The sequence below is a fragment of the Eulemur rufifrons genome, chromosome 29 (genome assembly GCF_041146395.1).
Source record: "Eulemur rufifrons isolate Redbay chromosome 29, OSU_ERuf_1, whole genome shotgun sequence".
In the NCBI taxonomy this organism is placed as follows: Eukaryota; Metazoa; Chordata; class Mammalia; order Primates; family Lemuridae; genus Eulemur; species Eulemur rufifrons.
The window spans coordinates 88,630,522-88,656,531 of NC_091011.1; the positions used below are offsets into that span (position 1 = coordinate 88,630,522).

The 26,010-nt window shown below is 37.1% G+C and overlaps 1 protein-coding gene across 7 annotated transcripts in view; it reads right to left on the reverse strand.

Annotated features, from left to right (window-relative positions):
- Positions 1 to 8,470: 8,470 nt before the first annotated feature.
- The window catches only part of BRAF (B-Raf proto-oncogene, serine/threonine kinase), a 147,117-nt gene continuing 129,577 nt past the window's right edge, over positions 8,471 to 26,010 (reverse strand). For 5 of the 7 annotated variants that reach the window (XM_069462732.1, XM_069462731.1, XM_069462729.1 and 2 more), the window contains 3 exons: positions 20,571 to 20,705; positions 15,366 to 15,519; positions 8,471 to 9,409 (listed from right to left, as the gene is read on the reverse strand). In XM_069462732.1, coding sequence (XP_069318833.1) covers positions 9,387 to 9,409; positions 15,366 to 15,519; positions 20,571 to 20,705 — 312 coding nt within the window. In that variant the 3' untranslated portion in view covers positions 8,471 to 9,386. Of the gene's footprint in view, positions 9,410 to 15,292; positions 15,520 to 20,570; positions 20,706 to 26,010 lie in introns of those variants that run through there. The other 2 variants (XM_069462730.1, XM_069462727.1) reach the window with 1 other exon arrangement.

A 26,010-nucleotide genomic window follows, 5' to 3' on the forward strand; every position in this document is an offset into this window, starting at 1 on the left:
ATCCATTTTCAGCTACAAACCTATGGAGTCAACACCTGTTTCTATCCAAATCTCACAACCATCATGACAACAAAATTATATATATGATATATATATATAAAAATACACATAAATAGTAGATGGAGCTTGGGATATTAAATGGAAAGGTAGGTGGTGAATTATTGATGACAACAGAGATCAAGTGTCAAATTTTAGCACACACATTTGTAACTTTACTAGTTTCCCTTAATATAATTAGTTGTCTATTTAATAAAGTTATGTGACGAGAAGCACATATATTTACATATACATATAAAAAAATAAAATGCATAGTACTGATCTTGGGTCCTGGCAAGTCATATCCCTCAGGGCTTCACAGTCAGTAACTGCTATGAGGGACTTGTTCAGAACTCTTAACATTTTATGAGTCCATAACTGTATAACCCAGACAGTAGGTCCAATTATCACAGCCCCTGATAAAACAAAATTTCAGAAGAGCTGGTGAAGGTTCTCATAATAGAATTTTATAATAGATACAGCATCCATAATTCTGAGCTAAATTTTAAGGAAAACATATCTTAAAAAATTATGGCCACAGGCCGGGCATGGTGGCTCACGCCTGTAATCCTAGCATTCTGGGAGGCCGAGGCGGGAGGATTGCTTGAGGTCAGGAGTTCGAGACCAGCCTGAGCAAGAGCAAGACCCCGTCTCTACTAAAAATAGAAAGAAATGATTTGGACAGCTAAAAATATATATATATAGAAAAAATTAGCTGGGCATGGTGGCGTATACCTGTAGTCCCAGCTACTCAGGAGGTTGAGGCAGAAGGGTTGCTTGAGCCCAGGAGTTTGAGGTTGCTGTGAGCTAGGCTGACGCCACAGCACTCTAGCCTGGGCAACAGAGCGAGATTCTGTCTCAAAAAATAAATAAATAAATAAAAATATGGCCACAATTATTCTATTATCATCATATCTGAAGGTTATTTAGAAAATCAGCTTCTGTAATATTATAGAATTACATTTTTCAGATGAGAAAACTCTAGAGGAAATTCTGAAGTCTTGAAAGCATTTTTAAAAAAACTTATTTTTCAGGGTGGGTGCAGTGGCTCACGGCTGTAATCCTAGCACTCTGGGAGGCCGAGGCGAGAGGATCACTCGAGGTCAGGAGTTTGAGACCAGCCTGAGCATGAGCGAGACCCTGTCTCTACTAAAAAATAGAAAGAAATTAACCCGACAACTAAAAATAGAGAAAAAATTAGCCGGGCATGGTGGCACATGCCTGTAGTCCCAGCTACTTGGGAGGCTGAGGCAGGAGGATTGCTTGAGCCTAGGAGTTTGAGGTTGCTGTGAGCTAGGCTGATGCCACGGCACTCTACCCCAGGCAACACAGACTCCGTCTCAAAAAAAAAAAAAAAAAAATTATTTTTCAGAGATGAGGTTTCACTCTGTTGCCCAGGTTGGCCTTGAACTCCTGGGCTCAAGTGATTCTCTTGCCTCAGTCTCCCAAGTATCCACAATTAAGTCTTGACAGCATTTTATGATTAGGGAGGGGGGAATGAGGGCTGTGAAGACCAGAAACCAGATTCCTCAAACACATGCCCTCTTAAAGACTTTTTTGTTCATTCATATTATTCTCAGACATAAGGTTTCCAGGTGAAGTTTTAAAACTAGTTACCTCTCTTCTGGAAACTGCCCAGTAATTTAATATATTTGTCTGAAGATAACTCTAGGTGTTTTTCAAACTTCAGGTCATGAAATGAAGTACACAAAATCAACTCACTGAATCAACCAACATTTTAAAAAATGAAGTAGACAACATAATTTCAAATATGTACGTTAGTGTACACACTGTTACTATAGAAAATATAAGTTGTGTCAAAAGCTTGAAAAAATACAATTCTAAGGTGAATTTCTGCAGATAAACTCCATTTTCAATTACTAAATTAGAGCACACACTTCAAAACCATACAGAGAGCAGCCATTTGAAACTAGATATATCAGGTCACAATATCAAAACATATTTCAGGGTCACTGACTGATACCTGACAAAAGACTGTTACCACTACATGTTGTATAGCATGTATCACGTGCCAGGTGTGAATCTTGACAACTTTAAATTCTACCGACCAAGCAGTAATCAACATTATGTATGAAACAAAAATGATTATTTCTCAGTCTTTCCACTGCCTGGAAGAACTGTCAAAACTGCTGACTACTTCTGTTACTGAACGTAATAGTGATAGAAAAATAATCTTCATAAAGACTTCTCCATGCAGGCAATCTTTATTATAGCAGTATTCGCATATTCACATCAAGTACATAGAACTTTTTGCCTTTTATATAATACAGAGTTTTAAATAACTTTACACAGAAATAAATTTCTTCAATCTGAATTTCAGCTATCTTTTTTATTTAATTCTTCATGCTTTCTATTCAAACTGAACAATATTTTCCATTATACAAATTTACATGAGAAAAACTCCAAAGTACAAATGAAGGGACCTGAGCAGGAAAGAGAACCAAAGTATCAGGAAGTGGGTATGGGGAAGAATTTAAAAAAAAGAAAAAAAAAAAAAAAAAACAGATTCAAGCAAACATTGAGGATTAAGGGACAAGAGGGAGACATCATCCATTTGACTGAAAATAAATGTCTTTTTTTATGAATTGAAAAATAAGCTTTAAAAATAGTTACTCCATTATAATTTTTGCAAAGCAGGTATAGAGAGGTCTGTGGACAGTTAAAAAGTCCCCATCTTTTCACTGGGCATACCCCAGACTCCATGAGAACCTTTTTACAACGCTTGAGTGGAACTGAAGTGAACTAAACCCAAACCTTTGGCAGTAACAGAGAAGAGAGGAATGTGTATGTGAATTGCCACAGGTTTGGAGTGGTGAAACAGGAGCCATTAATTCACTGCAGTTCAAATATGAAACATTTCCCTTTCCTCTCCCTTGCAGGAGACTTGTCCTCAAACCAAGGAATACATGAAAAGGCAGGATTTTCCTTTTTCTTGGTCTAAACCAAAGAGCAGTCACAACTACTGAATAGAATTCAAAGAGACACATGTTGATGAATGATAAAATTCAATCCCCTGATCAGTTGTATGATCCTATCTTAGGAAAAACAGCAGTTGCCGTGTGAGGAAAGGATCAGATGTACAACCAACAAATGAGATCACCACAAACACATATCACTGTGATACTGTCCTTCAAATCAGGCGATATCATGAAGGCCAAACCGAGACTAGACCATGTGGCTTGGCCAAAGGAAACACAGAGGACCCAATGAATGCATTTTCAAGTGAAGGAAGGAAAAAGGTACAACATACTCACACACACCCCTGTTTGTAAACTAATATAACATGAAGATAAATAAGACAAAGGTTAGCCACTTATGTTGGTAATTAACACGAATAAAAAGGCATTATATGTTTATATAGCTGGTTTTAATCAGCTATGGAACATACACAAATGTATTAGGAAGGAATGATTTTTTTTAAAAAAAACCGTTCACAGCTTAGAATAAAAAGCACACTTATTGCACTCTTACATTTTATTTCAGGTACTAATAGTTTATTCCCTACCCTCCCATTAATTTTTCCCTACCCCCAGACTTACTCCCACCTCACCCCATTTTGGTCTACTTTCTCTACGTCTGTGCCTACCTAGTCTGTGAGCTTTGTAGCTTATACTAGTCTGCAGTTTCCGTCTATGTAACTCATACTCCACCAAAACACATGTGAGCTCAAAAAGTCTTAATACACAAATGCAACAAATTTTCAAAACCAACCTGGGACTAAGCAACTTAATCATAACTCCCATTCCCACCCCTGTAAACAGACCCTTCCCTTGCCACCTCTCTGGCGTACGCACTGTGGATGAGAACCAGTGCTCATGGGTGCTAGAGAATGTACTCAGCCTGCCAGAAGAAGCAGATGGTTTGCACACAAAATTCTTTTGATACTAACATGAATAAACATTTTAGTAGCACTTCAATCTACAAAATTCTTTTAAAAAAAAATGCACCACAAAAAATGGATACACTGGCTTACAATGGCCGTGTCCTCATACACAACTGGTCCTATCATTGTAATTTATCAAAACAGCTAAATAAAAGTAACATTAAAAAAAACTGATTTAATAATTAATAAAACTAAGTTAACAGTTGAAGTTGTGGATGCTGAAATAAAGGATCTACTTTAATCACTTCATTGAGGTAGGGACTAACTTGTCCCTATGCGTTTTTTAAAGCACTGTTACCATGATAGAAGATTTTAGGACTTTAATTTGTCCTCTTCTACCTTAAAAACACCTGATAGGAACTGTTAATTACCCTTTCCACAATTAATAAAAATTAGGACTGAATTTCAATTTTAATGCCTTTGCCCAAACAGAAGTGAAATGGGTTGTTTGAAAACAATAAAACAAAGCTTACTTTGTCTAATGTACTAATATAACAAAAATCTAACACAACAGCATTTTCAATTTTACCAGAGTTAGCAACATGGACTGTGAATATACTGGCCACTTCACTCTCCTCTGGCCAAATCTACAAATCATTGCCTCTGCAGGCAGGGATGCTACTGCCCTCCTCTGGGGCTCAACTACCTACAGGCATCAGTAACACATCTCAATAAAACATCTCAAGGACGCGCTGGAGACAATACATTGACTTTCCTGGGGGTGGTGAGAAATGAAACAAGATACGAGAACCATACCAGGGAGTACGTCCAGTGACACCCACCGGCCAGGTCAGAAAGGACGCCTCCAGAGACCTCCCCGGCCCCCACAGCGCACCGCAGCAGGATTACTTGTGCAGTCCAGCTTCATTTGCAAACAAGTCCTGGGAGGCAAGTTTATATTTCAAACTCTGAAAAATCAGTGTCTAGGTTGGCAGCAGTACTCTGGAAACTGATAAAATCAAATTCTGTCCTATATTTTTAATATCCCCTTCTAAGTTAATACATGATTGCTGCCCAGCATACAGTACTTCAACTCTAAACTACAGCGGTTTCTTGAAATTTCTGTCAAACATTTCTGTTGTATAAAAGTTCCATGCTTTGAAGAACCTATAGGAGTAGAAAAAGTTTCTCTAGAAATGTCACTGAACTATATTTTCAACCTAGCTGCTCTATGTGATAAATACATCTGACTATACTAGGGATTATGTGCTTTAAAAAAATAATTTTGTTCACTGAAAATTTACCTGTGTGTTCTCTCATTTTTAAATGTGATTTTGGCTATAAACTTTTTAGTGCATTTATCTCTGCAGTCTAAATTGCACTCTAAAAAATATTAACACAGCTGAGTTAAACCAGAGTGGCTGCTTTCTTCACAAATCACTGATTTCTGCTAAAATTTTAGCTTTTTTATTGCATCATGAAGGCACAGTAAGATCATTTGGCAAATTGTCAAGGTATTTTTCTAGAGCCTCACCTACACCATTTCAATATATAACCTGTAAGCGATTTGCTGTTCATACTCACAGTAAACCTTCCATCTCTGGCTATGGTTTCTTGTAGCCTAATGATTGGAATCTGCTAGTCTCAAGGTGCTGATATTCTAGCACTAACAATGCCAACTGGGACAAAGAAGAGAATCTTGCAAAAAGGGTAATCATTCTACCCTCTTAGCTGGGCAGTCTCTCTGTATAAATATCTGTGCATGTGACAAAGTTGTGGCTAACATTATGAAGATGTACTGTCTTGCCAAGCCTACTGAAAATTAAAATTACATCACTGTTAGTGAAGTGATACCATAACTATTTAATTTCATGCAACTGACTTAAGGTTAAGATTCTGAAACGTACCCCTAAACAGATTCTGGCACCACTTTCAACAACATTCAGATACTCTGAGCTACACTGTTTTACAGTTTAAATGTATAATGCCCTTTAGGACAAAACGAGAGTGCTCAAATACAAGTACACAAAAAAGTTAAAATTTTAAATCATCTTCATGTTCTAGAGCTCCTGACTTTTCATATTTTAAAATAAATAACTATTCATTACCTCATTCTGAGGAGGTAGTTTTTTGAAGAGGTCACCTGAACCCTGCAATGTGTTTCAAACTAAAGCTAGAGATGAGGTTGCAAGCGGCCGGCGAGGTGGATGTACAGCGGGATGGTGAGATCTGAGGAGGGACATGCAGCAGCCCGCACGCTGCCTGACTGACACAGGGTAACACGGTGTGATCAAACAGCGGTGACTGCACCAAACCAGAAGCTAGGAAGTATTTACAAAATTTCAGGTTGACAGTGCTGAATTCCTACATTATTTCTTTATATAATGCTCTTTCTTCTCCAACACCAACATAAGTATAACACATATAATTTATATGGGATTTTGTTTTCTAGGATGCCCTAGTATGTCCTATCAGATCTCACATACGATCAGGGACAGATGTTCAGGAACCAGAATTTGACAGCTAGACAGAATGTTCTTTTAAGGTGCACATAAGAACAAACGATCACCTTAGATTTTCTATTCACAAATCCTTTTTATAAACTACTTTTTTGGGTCAATATAATTTCAGTGGCAAATATCTAGGCCCTAGACTCTAGTTTAATGATGAAAAAAGTCCATCAGGAATACAACATTTTAAAAACAATCTTTTATAGTTGCTCTCAAATTTTTCAGAAGGCTTCACCTCTCCCTACCAAAAATACAATACACCACAGAAGGCACTGCAGCACTTTACAGACAAGACCGTCACAGCCTTACAAGATGATCAGTGTGAAGCAGCCACACGCTGTCTATACAAATTGCTCATAAAGTGCTTTTCACAAATAAGGACTTCTTCCTTATATTTTCTTAGGAGCTCAACAAGTCTATCTGTAGTCTAAGCATCAAAAAAATAAAGCAAATAAAACTCATATGTCATTTGTAAACTAGAGAAAAAAAACTATCTGGTGGAAAAAAGAAAGAAAAGGGAGGTTTGGATATATATATATATTTTTTTATTTTTTAAGATCTCTATAAAAATCTCTGAATACCCTGAGCCTGGCTTCTGGGTACAGCTACATTTGAGATCAAGTCTGCTCCCCCTTTTCAAGGGAGACAGCAACCTATTCTAAAATGAAAGGGAAGAAAAAAAATAGTATTACACTGAATTTTGTTTAGAAAACTCAAATGCTAAGCTTCCTCCCTAACCGTACTGGCTCCCGTCTCTGCCACGCAGCAGGACACGGAATGAACACACGCCTGCTGTTAAAGCCCAGCACTCTTCACTTCGGGAGACTTTAAGCCAATCTTGGTAAAGGGAACACAGCCATGTTTAAAAGCATCTACAGAGACATATTTAAAAAGAAAAAATAACGAATCCGTTTCAAGAGAGGCAGCATCACACCCAGAAGATGCTCTTCAAATCAGCATGCCTCATTTCCATCTTTATAATTTCTGGATTCTGGACGACACTGCTCTGCTCATGCAAGACTTACAAACACATTGCTTTTCAAATGAATTAACTTTGGGATCTTTTCCATTTTACTAGGACAAGCTTTTACAAGTCCATGAAGTTTTCAGTAGGCCTTCCTCTGAATACAGGTATTTTAGCAAAAATCATCTAATGGTAGTGAGCTTTTAGTAAGCTGAAAGATACATAGCAGGGCCAGGAATTACAATCTGAAAATTTTAAATAACAATTTCTAATTCCCTGATTTATGTTAGGCTCTAATTTCTTTCAGATACCTTGGCTATAGCTTGGTTGGGATAAGTACATCTGATTTGATTTACATTCCCAAATCCTGATTCTAGACTCAGGGAGGTAATTCCATTAATTTGCCATTAATACATCCAGAGTCACTACTGTGATTTATACTGCCCTTTAATAAAGGCCAAGGGAAGCTATGACTAGGTTTTATTTTCCATTTGCGGAAAGATAAGAAAGATTTAGGTTCTTAATACCACGTCAGCTCTTTCTATAAAAACAACTGATGATAGGCTTCCCACACCTTCCCTCAGTCCAAATATTCCTAAAATTGCTCTATTTTCTGCCTGAAACTCAGCTGCCAAATTACCCAACCTTTTGAAGACCAGGCTTGGGAAAAAAGGAAGGAGGAGAATGAATGGAGATACCACCATTTTTATTTTAGGTTGCATATTCTAGATAAAAGACTAGAAAGAGGATGTAGGATGTAGTATAGGAAGAAGTTGGAAGAAACAATGAGATTATTAGCAAAGATGTTAGTGTGGATCCAGCAAGTACCATTAATTTAAAAATTATAAATATTTGTCATTATGCTAGGACTCGCCATATTTAGGTAGAGAAATGGATAATGACCTTTCTTTAAAAGGTGTTTATATAACAAAAATACAATTTTCAGGATATATAATTCTGGTGGGAAGTATTATTTTATTCCAATTCAATTAAAGCTGAAAATTATTTTCTTTTTAATAAAAATAGAACTTAGAAATTAAAACCTGTACCTTACATTTAAATTACATAAATTTCTCACATTCGTAACTGTTATTAAGCAGTTTTGTAGGCTTTTAGTTAGATGCTGCCATGGCATTTTGTGCCCTGGACAAAGTAGTCACATAAGTACTTGGTGACTGGAAGAGCTTAGGAGGAAGATATAAACATTGTTTTCCTGAGAATTTGCTACACTGTGGAGGAAAAAGATCCCTAGAACTTGTCTTCATTGCTGGACCCAGTGAGAAAGAAGGCAATGTGTGCCAACAGTCTCCAGCCTGCTTGGTTAGGCAGACCCCTCAGTGAGCAAGGAAACCAAAGGCCAGAGACCCGGGAGGTCAGGAAAAAGATGCAGCATGCCCTTTTCCTCTACACCAAAATGTATCTCCTCCTCACTGCTCACCCTCCATTTAAATGAAAAAGCTCCATTTTGAAATTTGTCAAGGACTGAACACACACCACACAGACAGGGCAAGCTGCATTTTTGTTCCATCCCTCAGAAATTAACCGGTGGTGGCTAGGGGAAAGAGCTCCACAACAAAATCCCAGAACAGGAAAGAGAACGATGCTTGGTGATTGAAACTGCCCCATCAGATGATCAGCCACATATTGATCTGGTGGTTAGAAGGGCAAAGTTGACTGGCAGACTTTCCATAGCAAATCGCCCAAGCTGTAGCAGCAGTTTCTTTCCATCATGCCTGACCATCAAAAGGTCAGAATTCAGGGTTTCTCCTTTTTCTTCCTGGGAGTGGGCAGACTTGTATGCACTTGGTATTTGTGTTGAAGAAGAAACACTGGCAGCAGAGAATTCTGGTTCCTAAAACATTCTTCCCTCTTTTGTTGGATGGGAAATTCCATTCTGTTCCACATCAGCTTATGCATTGAAAATTTTGTATCTTTAAAAAAAGATTTGAGAACAGAACTGTGTTTTGATGTTAACAAATTGTACGAACACAAGACTTAAGAAATAAGAGTAGATGCTGCCATGGTGGTGTGGCTACTTGAAGGCTGCAAATTCTCCTGTAGGGGGAGGACAAGAGCTAATTTTAAAAAAGTTATCCCAACCCAGAGACACAGAAAAGCCTCATTTGAACCTCATTGAAAGGTGACTTAGTTATAACAAATCTAGCAACAGCATCACTAATTTAAAAGAAAAATGGCCAAAACCCATGAAAGGACCCAACTTATATGTAGAATATGGTTCAGTGATATCAATTAAATATCATCTGAAGATAATTTCCCAGATGGGTTTTATGTGGTATGGTTCTGATCAAGCTAAAAACAATTCCAACAAACAAAATTTCTCAGAAACTAATTGTAAAATAGTAATGTCAATTTGTAGAATACTTTCCCCCTGAATTATCAACTCATTTTCACCTATCATATTATATTATTATAATACTATTAGGAAGGAAGAGGAAGAAATTTTATCATTTTGTAAAAGAAAAAGAGGTCAAATGATTAGTCAACATCACACATTTGACAGAGGGAAAGAAAATCCAGACCTTTCATTTTCTATTAATTTCACCTTTCAAACTACCAAAAAATTAAATATAGGCACATGTTACTGAACATAATTATCAGCATAAGGGATTCTTTAAACCACAAAGTCCCTTTGGGGCACCACACTCCTTTAATTACTGAATTTGGGGGCTTCAGGTCATTATTTTATCTCCACCATTTTGTCCACGGCTTCTACTTGTAATTAAAGGCCAGTTTCTATAATATACACTCTAGTTAATTTCTGGGGGCTGGTTAATAACTAACAACTATCAGAATTTGTCAGCCATAACATCATTTTTCAATAGCAGCTTCTGATGAGGACCCAAGCAACCACTTATAAGGATTCACTATTTAACTAACCTAGGAATAACCTATCCAATTTCTAATTGTTATTAATTCCAACTGGTTGCTAGATAACATTGGCATGTCCCAATAAACAACAGATTGATAATGACTGGCTGACTGAATCCTCAGATTTGTAAGCTGATAATATTAGTGACTGTCTGGGTGCCTGACTTATGCTAGGCACCTCACTGAACACCTTAGACACATTTGCATCTGATCCTCATGATAACCCCCTGAGGTGGATGCTATTATCTTTATTATATAGATGAGCAAGCTGGGCTTTAGAGTGGTCACGTTACTTGCCCAGGATCATACAGCTAGAAAATGGCAGAGCCGGAATGGGAACTTAGGTGCTGGCTCCAAGACCCAGGAGCCCTTAAACTGTCAATAATTAATAATTTATTTTCCCACTCTGAATACAACTACTAATTGGACTGCAGATAGTCATACTCTTTCCATGCAAGGATTCCTTTTAACAAGCAATTAACTAAGGTATTTTGAGTCAAAAGATCAAGGAAGGGTAAAAGAATTTCCTCATATTTAAAGTTAAAAGGATTGGGGAGTTTGGCACTGATCAAAAAGAAAAAAAAAAGCTAAATTAAATTACTAACATCTTAGAGAGTAAAACATTTAAAGCATAATTATGGGAGGCTATTATGTTGACTCTAGAAATATACAAACATTCTCACTATCATCGCTTATAGTTTGAGTATATTATGGTATTAAGGTTGCTATTTTCAGTATTTTAATATATTTCGTTAAAGTGATTTGCAACATTCTTATGGTCAGTCACTGTATATAGCAGAATCTAAATTTCATTAAAGGAAGCCAATGTGAAAATAAGACATAATAGAAATCTTTATAAAAATGGCTAAATTTCATCTGTTAAGTGAGGAAATATTATGATGATATCTAAGCCAAATCTTATATAACACATTAAAAACACTTCAAAAAACTTCAGATGTTTCCTATTCACAACAATTAGACACTTCATTTTGAACAGTGTTATACTCTAAGAACTTATATTAGCCTTAAAAATAAAAAAATAAAAAACCCCCACAAAGTTCAAAATTTTACCAACAAACTCCAAACCAAATACAAATTAAAGCAAACACTAAAGACCATTCTACCAAGTCCACTGCTTCTAAGCGAATGCAGTTCTTTTCATAATCACACTTTGGGTCCAAGGGGGAAAAAAAGTAAAAAAGAATTCATACTTTAGGAATCAATAAAATAAAACTCTTTTTATAAATGTCCCTGAAATCACAAAGAATTTTAAGAAAAAGATGGGAGTAAAACAGGTGATAAATTTGCTTTTGGGAAAAAAAATTTTTCTCTTATCTCTACTATTCCACCTCCTACCCTATTTTATTTGATGTAAGAGCCAACTCTGCTTGTGGGAAGTTATTTGAAATGAACACCTAGCTATTCTTTGTGACTCAAAAAAAAAATTTGGGTATATTAATTTAATTAACAGAAAAATCAATTAGAGGCCAACATGAAATATTTTCTTTCCCTCATTTCTGGTTGAGGATAACCTAAACTCTATTTTCCATTTGACTTTATTTAGGAATATGGCAGAGGACACTTGGGAAGACTTTCAAAAACAAGACTCTGATTTTAGACACCTCAAATATCATGGTTTATTTGAAAGCTAATGACTTATTAACTAGTTTAAAAATATTATGAATTATTCTTTATTCTGGAATGGAATGTATTTCAATGACCATTATACATACAATTTGATAAACTTCCTCGAAGATAAAATATGCTATGAAAAATCTAATAGGTTACTTCTTACACAAATCAGTCACTGCTTCAGATATAAGGGGACAGTCAACTGAAACCAGAGTAAGTCCCTTTCTGACTTTGTGGTGACCTTCCAGGCAGTTTCAAAAGAATGAGAAACATTTTGGCATACATATTCTAGGCTTCTTAAATTTTTTGAGAAACAGTCACAGGAGAGATAAGATATTTAGTAAAACAAAAGGTGCTATCGAAATGTTCAATAATTCAATAATTTTCAATCAACTAAGACTATACTGATGAAATGTTTTAGTCATGAAGTACTCATTTCATAATATTAAAAAAAAAGCAGATAATTTCCTTTAATTGAGAGTGACCCACTAGAGAGAAAGGCCATTTAAGCCACTCTTTTAGAGAGGATGATTTTAACTATTGGTTTAGTATTTAAAAGGCCAGTAAAATACCTGAAAATAAACAAACCTGAAGCATTTGATTGAATCCTGTGATCCCTAAACTATTTAAAAATCAAGAATACAAATCTTATTCCTCATGATTGACTAGTAAAACTTAAAATGTAAAACAAATTTTATAAAAAGGTTGCCTTCTGAAGAAGGAAATCAACTTTAATAAAAAAAATATAAAAGGGCTCAGGTTTTAGGAAAGAAGCAGTCACAAGAGAATGAATGTCCTTCTGTTGCAATTACCTAGTCTCAGAGATTAACTGTACATATAGTTTTTAAAAATCATGTTTTTCTTTATTTGGAGAATATATTTAAAACTCAGTATAAAAAAAATCAACAACAACAAAAAAAACCAGAAAGGGAAATTGATTTAATTCTATTGCTTCCTATTTCTCTGGATCCATGTTATCTAAATGTATCACCTGTCATTTATTTTTTCTTTTTTTAAAAATATATATTTAGAGATGGGGTCTTGCTCTGTCACCCATGCTGGAGTGCAGTGGCATGATCACAAGCTCACTGCAGTCTCCAACTCCCGAGCTCAAGTGATCCTCCTGCTTCAGCCTCCCGACTATCTGGGGGAACAGGCACCTGCCAACATGCTTGGCTAATTTTTAAATTTTTTGTAGAGACCAGATCTCACTATGTTGCCTAGGTTGGTCTCGAACTTCTAGGCTCAAGTGATCCTCCCACCTCAGCCTCCCAAAGTGCTGGGATTAGAGGTGTGAGCCGACATGCCCAGCCGACATGTCATATTTTCAATGTTCATCCAATAACATTTCCAACTGGGCCCAATTTGGAAGGGAGAGTAGAATTACTATGTGATCCTTTGGAGGCAAGTTTTAGTACCTATGGATAGCACAATGAGTTTCTGAGCAGCTCTACAAATTTAGCCATGCCCTCTGGCAAAGGAGACAAAGAAAGAAAGGAAAGGAGTCAAACGCAGATAGTGGGGGAGTAGGCAGGTCAGCATATTGGGGGTAAAATGAGTGAACAATGAAAGGAAGATAAAAGTGAGGCAGGTATACTAGGAAATTATAGAAAAAGCTCTATCACGAAAATGATCCTTTGACCTTTATGCTTCAAAATGCCCAAACTCTTTGAGCATTCGATAAAGTCAATTTTGTAAAAACTTTGTCAACTACATGCCTATTTTATTTGTGAATAAATAAAACCTCATCTAACAATTACTAATAATCGTATCTTTAGCATCACTGGAGGATTCAGAAATCATGCATTTTGATACATTCCAATATGTTACATTCTTTTATCCTTTCTTATTCTCATTTTTTAAAATATGAGAAATGTTCTTTTCCACTATCTTACCTAAATTGAAAGTCATCAATTTATTTCTGAAATCACAATGGCATTACTTATCTTAAGCTCTCTAAATGAGGGGCCAAAGGTTTGCCATAATTATTACTAAGTGGTTTGCCTGGATGAAATTTAACTATTCAAATAAAGAAAATGTTTCAAAAATTTATCTGTGGTACTTAAAAGCTAATTTAAAAGTCTTCCCAATTTTCTTCTTTATTGACTTCAAAGAAGGATGGCATTTATGCAGATGCTGTCTGCTTGCTGGAAAAAGAACTGTCGCTGTATTTAAAAATCATGACAAATCCAAACTGAGTAAGTGAAGATGTAGTTAAGAGGCTGGCTTTGGTTCCCAGGCTGACTATTAAAGTAGAGATGGCAGCATCTTTGTTAGGAACACAGCGATGCTGTGCTTTCACTTTTGATCTCTTTGAATCACAGTAAGAAAACACTGACTACCACATTACAGTCATTTTCTACACAGCAGAGTGTAAGCGTTAGAGAGTGCTAACAGATACTTCATACTATGAAATACAAAACAGAGAGCAGCATTCATTCATCATAAGCAGAATCTCGCTCAGCAAAGAATAAAAGGACAGAAATTTTATGAGATACAATGATAAGGTGACTGCTAAAATATCCATTATGACAGGTAAGTAAAGTAAAAACAATTTTCGAAAAACCTATTACCTGGTTGTGTAGCAACCAGAGTTATCTAATAGAGAAACAAACCTGAACGTTCTCACAGAATTCTATGAAGTTGTTTTGTGTGTGCGTGTGTGTGTGTGTGTGTGGGGTGGGGGGAGGTGTTAAGGTAGAAATGCATTTTCAAGAAAATTTGGCTTCTACACATGGAAGACATTCTTAATATATAAAGAAATATTATTCAAAAGGAAATCCAATTTATAACATTTGCCCACTAAAAACGCAAAGTTAAACCATTTTACTCATGCCAAATGTGCCGCTCCTCCGCAATATCTTTGGTCACTCATCCCCACAATTTATAAAAAGAAATTCAGTCTACTGCTTCAAGGAAATAAAGGATATCTGAATTTTCCAAATTATAGTAAAAAGAAATAGTTATAGAAAAAATATTGAGAATAACAATAGGATTATACAATTCTAGTGACTTCCTAAATTAGATCTGTTCAATTTGCCTTAACTAACCCAGGCCAACTTCCCACCTGGAAACACACACACAGGAATATTTTTCCTCTGGAGTTCCTAATGGACAGCTAACAACAAAAGTTGCATGAGAAAACTGAAAGAGAAAACTGAAGTTTAATAATTAAAATAACCAAGTAAACAAAACAAACTTGGAACAGGAAGTAAAGCCTCTAGAAGAGGCACTGCCACTTTTTAGCAATGTTTGTGTATTTCAACCCTTGAATGTTGAAAATCCAATGTTAAGTATGAATTTTAGATTGGGAAAAAATTATATCTAGTCCTTAAACACACAAGTGGTCTTTGGTTCACCTTAAAAAAAAAAGAGAATACTCTATTCAATTTAATATATAAGCAAACATATGTTCATTTTTTTTCCTTTTGTTGCTACTCTCCTGTACTCTCTTGCTCATTTAATTTGTTTCAGTGGACAGGAAACGCACCATATCCCCCTGCCTGGATGGGTGTTTTTGGAGAAGCACAAGCATATAGACTAAAATCCTCTGTTTGGAAACCAGCCCGATTCAAGGAGGGTTCTGATGCACTGCGGTGAATTTTTGGCAATGAGCGGGCCAGCAGCTCAATAGAGGCGAGAATCTACAAAAACAAAAACAAACAAAAGAAAAAAAGAAAAAAAAAAAAAAGAAAGAAAAAAGAAAAAACAGAAAGAATGAAAATCTGGGTGGTGTAAATCTTTGAAAGTCCCATCATACTTTACAAGAAAGCACCTGAAATCTTACACAGTTTTCAGTATTATCATAAATATTTACAAAGAAACTGATATTTTCTTAAAAAGAAAACTACCAAACTATTACAGCTTTTATCTCTATAAACTGAATGGGGAAAGTAACTCATACTTAGCTTTTGTTTGTGTTTTTAGATCATTTGCCAGCCTTGAAACAGTAAATAATAAAAATTTAAAACCAATTATATAACCTATTTGTTACAGACTGCAAGTCCCTTTTGGGAACAAGAGGGAGTATAAATACAGCACTATATGACTATCTTTAAACAGAACTATCAGCAACTCACCCTTTAAAGAAATTTAGCGATGGGAATGTCTTATATACATTAATTAAAAGCAGAACCCCACTGACTCAGACTGCTAGGGGCACATGAGAAGTGACAGGTGACAACCCAAGAGTTGAAGACAGGAGAACTGTATAAATAGACACCAATATACAAAACATAAAAATTCACATACTTTAAGGTACAAAGAAACAGGTTATGTATGACCCTTCAAGGCATACAGCATGATAATGCATGTTCATAATCACGACACATGTTTATAGGGCTCAGCATAATACCTGGCCTATGGTAAGTAGTATTCAGTAAAACTTTAGCAGCCATTATTATTATTTTTATTATTGCCCCGAGCTACCAAAACTTTTAAGTTAAAATATAATCTTTATAATGATTAATATAAGAAGACAGAGAAGTAAGCAGTGTTACAAAGATTTTTAAATTCTAAGCATAGCATGTAATAAAAATTCAAATCATATAGAAACTTATAAAGTAAGAAGTATAAGGCTCTTAAATCCCATCCTCCAGGGGTAACCACTGTTAGAGTTTATACTTTCTTCTGGACCTTTTCTATGCACGTATGAAAACAGAGACCACCACACCACCTTTTAAAGTGGTAGCACACTACATATATTTTTTTCTGTATTGTTTTCCTTTTCCCTCACCAATATCTATGCCATCTATACAAAGCTTAGTCTTTTTTTTTTTTTTTTTGAGACAGAGTCTCACTCTGTTGCCCAGGCTAGAGTGAGTGCCGTGGCATCAGCCTAGCTCACAGCAACCTCAAACTCCTGAGCTCAAGCGATCCTCCTGTCTCAGCCTCCCGAGTAGCTGGGACTACAGGCATGCGCCACCACGCCCGGCTAATTTTTTCTATATATATTTTTAGCTGTCCATATAATTTCTTTCTATTTTTAGTAGAGGTGGGGTCTCGCTCTTGCTCAGGCTGGGAAAGCTTAGTCTTTATGTCTCTGATTTTTCCTATTATAGTACACATTCTTATATATATCTGAATACTTATGGAAGTAGGTTCTGTAGAATAGATTTTTTGGAGTATTTTAAATTTACGGATTAAGTCCTTCCAAAAGGCTGAACAATTTACATTCCCACCAACACTTTAAAAATTTAAAAAGAACGCTCTTCCTCTCTTCCCAACGGTGTTTCCAATGCTGGATGTGGCCAATCTGAGAGGCAAAATTAAAATGTATTTCCCTGTTGTATGACTTTGCATTTTACTGACTGCTACTAAAATCTTTTCACCATTTCCTAAGTACATTCACCATTTGTATTTCTTTTGTGAATCATCTGTTCATATCCTTTTTGCCCATTTTCTATTGATTGTCATTTACTTTTTTTTTTTTGTTTTTTTTTTTCTTTTTTTTTTTTTTATTTTTATTTAATTTTACAGAATCAAAGAGTCTAACAGTATATCTTGTTAGATACAGTATGTCCTCATAATGTATACATTATTTCTTGTACAATGATATGAAATAATATGGGAAATGTTCATGATAAATTATTAAGTGAACAGTGCAAGTTAAAAACAATAGTTTCATATTTTTTTCCCCACCCCCCCTTTCCCGAGTCAGCAGTCATTTACTTTTTGATTTGTAGGAGTCCTTTGTATCCTACAAATATTTACTCTTTGTTATAGATGCTACAATTATTTTTCTCTTCATTTTTCAGTGTTATTTTTACTACATAAAAGTTAAGAAATGTTAGTGTAGTCATATCTGCTAATCTTTTCCTTCATAACTTCTGGATTTTGTCTCTTGCCTTAGGAAGGCCTTTCCTACCTCCAGACTTTTTTTTTTTTTTTTTTTTGGAGACAGAGTCTCACTCTGTTGCCCAGGCTAGAGTGAGTGCCGTGGCGTCAGCCTAGCTCACAGCAACCTCAAACTCCTGAGCTCAAGTGATCCTCCTGTCTCAGCCTCCCGAGTAGCTGGGACTACAGGCATGCGCCACCATGCCCGGCTAATTTTTTCTATATATATTTTTAGCTGTCCATATAATTTCTTTCTATTTTTAGTAGAGATGGGGTCTCGCTCTTGCTCAGGCTGGTCTCGAACTCCTGAGCTCAAACGATCCGCCCACCTCGGCCTCCCAGAGTGCTAGGATTACAGGCGTGAGCCACCGCGCCCGGCCCCTACCTCCAGACTTTAAAAATAATTTCATATTTTACAGTTGTGTTTTTTACATATAGATCTTTAACTATTTAAAATTTATGTGCCACATTAATAGTATGGTACGAAATGATTATCTTGTAATGAAAATTTAACAATAGTACATAAAAGGGGTAGCTTCAAATAATCTGAAAAACTCATACATGCATTTCATTTTTGCATTGCATTTGCATTGCATGATACCATGCAATTAATGAAATGTTATATTTAGAAGTATGAAGATTTTGCTCCTTTTAATGTCATTTAAAAAGTGGGCCTAGGCCGGGCGCAGTGGCTCACGCCTGTAATCCTAGCACTCTGGGAGGCCGAGGCGGGTGGATCGCTCAAGGTCAGGAGTTCGAGACCAGCCTGAGCAAGAGCGAGACCCCGTCTCTACTAAAAATAGAAAGAAATTATCTAGCCAACTAAAATATATATAGAAAAAATTAGCCGGGCATGGTGGCGCATGCCTGTAGTTCCAGCTACCTGGGAGGCTGAGGCAGTAGGATCACTTAAGCCCAGGAGTTTGAGGTTGCTGTGAGCTAGGCTGATGCCACGGCACTCACTCTAGCCCGGGCAACAAAGCGAGACTCTTATCTCAAAAAAAAAAAAAAAAAAAAAGTGGGCCTAAGGATGTAATTTGCATTATTAATGTAAATCAAGCATGCCAAATAAAAAAACCCTAGCACCTGGGATGTGGAAAGAGAACACTGTACAAGGTCATGCTGACATGGTCAACAACACTGGCCTTTCACTGGGATAGTCTCAAACCAGGTTTTCTGAGTGAAAAAACAAAAACAAAAACTCTTCCTCAAAGGAATAGTAACTGAGAATTCCAATATGTAAAACATTTATCTATCCACTCAACATTTAGCCTCTCTGAGGCAACCTCAAGATCAGTTTGACTGGGTACAGTGGCTCATGTCTGTAATCCCAGCACTTTGGGAGGCCAAGGCAGGAGGATTGCTTGAGGCCAGGAGTTCAAGACCAGCCTAGGCAACATAGCAAGACCCCATCTCTAAAAATAAACAAATAAATTATCCAGGCATGGTGGTGAGTGCCTGTAGTCCCAGCTATTTGGGAGGCTGAGATGGGAGGATCACTTGAACCCAGGAGTTCAAGGCTGCAGTGAGCTATGGTTGCACGACTGCACTCAGCCTGGGCAGCAGAGCAAGACCCTGACTCTTAAATTAAAAAACAAAACAAATGAAAAAAAATCCCCAAACAACCGAAAGCCATAAATTTTATCTTCTTTAATTATTTACAGAAGAATAAAAATTTTTTTTAGATAAAAAATAAAGGCTGAATTAATCTCATTCCTGTAGTAATGACTTCTAAGTAACTCAGGTAGGACTGGATATTCAAAGGCATAAAGGTTCACAAAAAAGAACATCATAGTAATTATGGTGGGAGAGTAACTATGTAAGTCAACATTTTCCACCTGAAACTGTACTGATTTATCAAGGCATATTTATATAGTGCTATCAAGAACTTCCTAAGCTTTAGAAAACACTGCATTTATATTACAAATATCTACTGTAGATAAACTCTAAGCTTGTTGAGGCACTTAGTTGCAGTTCTTTTTAGGGCTTATTAACTTAAGGGCTGTAGCTTAACAACATGAAAAGACAAAAGGCAAAGAGTTATCAAGAATCAGAGAAAGGCTGACTGAGCTGACAGTTGCCTTTTCTTTTTGCCCTAGGTGGAAATGCCCCTCAAAAAGACCTAGTTAAAGGGAACCTTGGCATCTGTTTATTTTACCATTGAGAAGAATTAAAGCAGTGGTTCACAAAGTGTGGTCTGTGGATGTCTAGGGGATCCACAAGGTTCAAACTATTTTCATTAAGTAGCAATGAGATATTATTTATCCCTTTTACTGTCATTATTTTACAAGTGGAGTTTTCAGAGGTGACAAGATGTGACATATTGCAACATAATAAGTACAAAAGCAGAGAATCCAGTTGTCTTCTTTTTGCAAAGAGATTTGCAAAAAACGTAAAATAATACAACTCTTCTCACTATTTTTTTTTGTTTTGGATAATATAATTGTTTTATCTAAATGTTATTTAATGTGTTAGTTTTATTATTATATTTAAATAAATTCATAAATATTTTTAAAACATAGTTTTAATTTCTAATATAGCAATTATTATTTAGATAAACATAAGCTCTTTGGAAGGGGTCTTCGATAATTTTTAAATGTGGAAAAGGGTTCAGAGACCAAAAAGTTTGAGAACTACCAGACAAATGCAAAGTCTTTCTGAATATTTTGTATTGGGACCCCAAATTTCTAGGTGAACCACTGCTTAACCTTTATAAAATCATCTTCATGTGTTTGCTTGTCTGGAGTTAGCACATGGAATCCAAACTCATGAAATACAAACTGTGTGCCTGAAAAAGTGCTCAAAAGTCTGCCTTTGAATATTACTCTGTTCTTTTAGGCAGAATGAAGATTTTTCTTACTTGGGGAAAGAGTGGTCTTTCATCTCTTTTCTTTTTGAGGCACTCTGCCATTAATCTCTTCATGGCTTTTGGACAGTTACTCCGTACCTTACTGAGATCTGGAGATAGGTATCCTCGTCCCACCATAAAAATTATCTGAAGAAAGAAAAAAAGGCAAATCATAAACCTTATAGGTAAGTTATATATATATTACACGTCAATAGAAAGTTTAAATAAAACACTAGTATTTGGATTTCTATACATCATAGACTGTGGGGAGTCCACGCTCACTGAGCTGCCAGCTCAACCCTCAGGGCCACTGGACTATGCAAAGATCTCCTAACTGCTCCCAGTGCTCCTGTGCTTCCAGTCCCACCTCATGCAGTCCATTTCCCGCTGACAGGGCAATCTTTCTAAAGCAGAGGTTATACTGACTCTTTTTTACTTAAACAATAATAATTTATTGAGCATTTCTTGCTGTTGGACATTGTGGTAAGTCCTTAAGTGTAGCAGAAACCAAAAAAGTTAACCTTTTTAGCAGTCATTTTGGGATCTGCATTTTAAGCCCTTTTGTTGTGGAACCTCTAATGGGGCATTTGGCTACACAAATCTGAGAACCAGAGCCTCCTCCAGAGAGGAGATAAAATCTTCTGTTTAATAAAGTAAAAAGGCTTGTCTTCTCTGGGTACAGAGATTTATATTATTTTTAATTTCTTAATTTTCTAAATTTTTGGTTCTTTTGAGGATAAGCAGAGACAGATGTTAGGAATCTTGGGACTCAGGGAAGAGAGGGTCTGAGAGAGGAGGTTTTGATCTGAGAGGGAACAGGTCCAATAGGGGCAGATTAGAGGCAAAGGTGAAGGAAGCCAGTGAGAGATCCCTGTTATAGGGTAGAGCTGATGAATTTTGGGAACAGTCAAGTTCCTTATGTTATTTCCTGTTAGGTGCTGTAATGACCTTTGTTTAACGATGAACAAAAAACTTTAGTAAAGCTTTGATTGCAATATGGTCTCTATGGTACAGGTAACAACAATGAAGCTTGGGAAGATGGAATGAGATATTCCGGGGAGTATAGTTTTCTTCCACACTGCCCATTTCTGAAGCCATGTAATCTTAACATCATCATTTTAATGGAGTACAGCAGTCTCACTATTCTAGGAGTAACCTGGAATAATACCTTGGAGCAACAGGTGACAAGCAACAACCAAGAGAATGTACAGCAATTCCAAGGGGGTCTTCAAAGTTGAAAGAAAGGGTCTAGACTGCCTATATTGTCTTACAGGCCAGCAATTCAGATATGCTTACTTTGCTATTAATGGAAAATGTAGCCCTGAAAGGCCAAAGAACTCTGGGACATTTGGATTGTAGATGTCATTCAATTTAATGCTCAAAATAATTCTACTAGGTCAGTATTTATCCCATTTTACAGATAAGGAATCCAAAGCTCCAACAAATTAAATAACTTGCCCAAGATAATACAGCTATTTGGGTTGTTTCCACATCTTTGCAATTGTGAATTGTGCTGCTATAAACATTCAGGTACAGGTGTCTTTGTCATAGAATGACTTTTGTTCCTTTGGGTATATGCCCAATAATGGGATTGCTGGATCGAATGGTAGGTCTACTTGAATCTGTTTAAGGAATCTAACGGTGATAAAGAATCCCTTTTGTTCTCCTGGAGAGAGCTGGAACCCATTCTATTAAGTGAAGTATCCCAAGAACGGAAAAACAAGCACCACATGTACTCACCAGCAAATTGCTTTCCCTGATCATCACCTAAATGCACATTTGGGAATGACACCAATTGGGTATCAGACTGAGGTGGGGGGTGGGGGGAGGGGATGGGTGTATGCCTACATGATGAGTGTGTTGCGCACCGTCCGGGGAATGGGGGAATGGTCACGCTTGAATGTGCTGACTCGGGGGGATGGGGGTGGGGGGAGGGGATGGGGTATAACTACATGATGAGTGCAATGCACACTGTCTGGGGAATGGGCACGCTTGAAGCTCTGACTCGGGGGGATGGGCGGTACATGGGCAATATATATAGCCTGAACTTTTGTACCCCCATAATAAGCTGGAAAAAAAAAGATAATACAGCTATTAATATATAAGTGATAAAGAGGATTTGGAGAGAAGACCATTCCAATACAAATCTGCTCTTAACCACTCTTACATTGCCTCTGCTCCTCCTCAATTTGCAATGCCCTCCCTAACCCTATTCTCTAGCTATCTGAAATCCAGAGGAATCAAGGCCTAACTGAAAGCTCACAATGCTTATCATACTTTTCCTTTCACACCTAGAAGTGTCCTCCTTCCCACCACTAGCTGTGATGATCATTTACTGCCTTGAATGGTTATTAATCTTTTTGTAATATGTATGTTATCTAAGTTCCCCAATGAGACTACAGGTATTTGTAGAGCAGGGACTGTGACTCATATATATATATTTTTTCTTTTTTTTTTTTTGAGACAGAGTCTCACTCTGTTGCCCAGGCTAGAGTGAGTGCCGTGGCGTCAGCCTAGCACACAGCAACCTCAAACTCCTGAGCTCAAGCAATCCAACTGCCTCAGCCTCCCAAGTAGCTGGGACTACAGGCATGTGCCACCATGCCCGGCTAATTTTTTCTATATATATTTTTAGCTGTCCATATAATTTCTTTCTATTTTTAGTAGAGGTGGGGTCTCGCTCTTGCTCAGGCTGGTCTCGAACTCCTGAGCTCAAACGATCCGCCCACCTCAGCCTCCCAGAGAGCTGGGATTACAGGCGTGAGCCACCGCGCCCGGCTATATTTTTTCAATCTCCTTTTTAAAAAATCTATAACCAACTCTGCCTCCAGTATTTAACATAACCTTTTCTGGACACATGCGGCTTTCAATGTTTAAGTTAATAACTCCTTAGGGTGAATGATAAATATTTGCTAACTGATTAGCCATGTCATATACTTGTGGTTTTCAAACCAGGGTAAAGTATCCCTGGGGTTACATGAAGACTTCACCAGAGGTATACGAAGGGGTAGTTTTAAGGGAATTAATTTCTACATTGTCAACTTATCGATTTCCCCCTTCAAAAAACTGATTTGCTGGAGAATCACTCAAGTGTGATGTAAAGCTTATCCTCCTTTCCCATCTCTCCTGTTGTAACTGTCCTTCTCCCACTTTACAAAAGGCATACCTTTTACCCATATGGAGTCTTAACAACAGTAAACCACTGAGGCATCAAAGAGAGATTTCCAAATATTGGTGTCTAACTGGGCTCTAATGAATGGGTAACAAATCCCTTTGCAAGTCAGTTTCCAGTTGTTTGCTTTCAACAAAATTAGTTGATCTTGAATTCCTGGCCTCAAGTAATCCTCCCATCTCTGCCTCCCAAAGTGCTAAGATTACAGGTGTGGGCCACTGTGCCTGGCCCAACAAAATTAAATGTCAGCTGATCATTAAAAAAATCCTAATGACAAGTTACTATGTAATTTTTGGCATATTATAGGAATGAATTCTAATAACTGAGTGATACGGTATGTGGTAAAGAATTAACCCTGCCCAAAGTGAGGGCTGGCCTTAGCCATTGGCTCCTGGGAGGTAGTCACTAAGACCTTAAAATGTCCTGCCTGATCAGAGTGTCTGTTTATCTGGAGGCCATGGGCCATGCCAGATGGTCTATGCTAACAATGTGATTTATACAGGGAGCTGTGGGGCATGTGGCATCAGCTTGACCTCTGGAGGAGCTGGAAACTTAGGTTAGTCACACAGGTGGTCAACTGTATCTATGTGATTTAGCTCTAATAAAAACTCTAGACTCCAAGGCTCAAGTGTGCTTCCCTGGTTGGCAAAACTCTACGTGTACTGTCACATATTGCTACTGGAAGAATTTAGCACTGTCTACAACTTCACTGGAAGAGGGTAACTGGAAGCTCTACACAGTAACTCTCTTGGATTCTGTCCTATGAGCCTCTTCTGTTGGCTAATTTTAATCTGTATTCTTTTATTTTAATAAACTATAATCATAACGGCTGTCAGGGAGTCTGGAACAGCTGTTAGTGAGTTTTCAGTGAGTCCTTTTAGAACGACTGAATGTGAAGTTGGTCTTAGGAACTCCTAAACTCTGTATATGGCTGTAACAAAACTCCTGCCTTTCCTACTTTCTTATTTGAATAAGATTTCTCAGTACTTGTCTCTAAAAATAAAACAAGGAAAGGAATGATGCTGAGCCCTAGCTTATTCTAGCAAAAAAGCCTTATTTATCCCCAGATACATAAATTAATTCAAGGGAAAAGAAAAGCCCTATGTCATTCATTAAGATACACATTTCCAATAAAATTTTACCTCCTATGTTTCTATATCTCAGAACTTAATAACTAGGTACATATTAATAATTGTAACAATAACATAATTTAGAATTTAAAAAATTAACAGGGTCCAAAGTCACAGAAAATTTTTTTTAAAATTCTAAATTTAAAATTATAAACATCTTTTGTTGCAGAGATGTAACTTTGATAATCAATAAAAGGCTTTAAAGCATAAAACTATCTTACAGTAGAACAAAATTCTGTGGGGAAAACAGAATACAAATAGTTTGAAGGGAAAAACAGGAACCACGTAAAACTTCCAAAACTTAACAAAGAGCTTTTGTATTTTTTAAACGAGTGATGGCAGATATCAAATCAGTATGGTTTTTAGATTTTACTGTATACATTTTATTTTACTTTATTGTATTTTTTTTTTTTTTTTGAGACAGAGTCTCACTCTGTTTCCTGGACTAGAGTGTTGTGGCATCAGCCTAGCCCACAGCAACCTCAAACTCCTGGGCTCAAGCGATCCTTCTGCCCCAGCCTCCCAAGTAGCTGGGACTACAGGCATGCACTACCATACCCGGCTAATTTTTTCTATATATTTTTAGTTGTCCAGCTAGTTTCTTTCTATTTTTAGTAGAGATAGGGTCTCGCTCTTGCTCAGGCTGGTCTCGAACTCCTGAGCTCAAACAATCTGCCCACCTCAGCCTCCCAGAGTGCTAGGATTACAGGTGTGAGCCACCGCGCCTGGCCTGTATACATCTTAAAAACAGGGCTATAGTAACTTTATTTTAAAATATTAATAGAATACACTGGAAATTACATTCTTTGCAATTATTTTTGCAAGATAAAAATATGTACATGCCAACTTAAAAATGTGTAAGGACGGGACAGGTGCAGTGGCTCACGCCTGTAATCGTAGCACTCTGGGAGGCCAAGGAGGGAGGATTGCTTGAAGTCAGGAGTTCGAGACCAGCCTGAGCAAGAGCGAGACCCCGACTCTACTAAAAAAACAGAAAGAAATGATCTGGACAGCTAAAAATACATATAGAAAAAAATTAGCCGGCCATGGTGGCACATGCCTGTAGTCCCCTGTAGTCCCAGCTACTCGGGAGGCTGAGGCAGAAGGATTGCTTGAGCCCAGGAGTTTGAGGTTGCTGTGAGCTTGATGC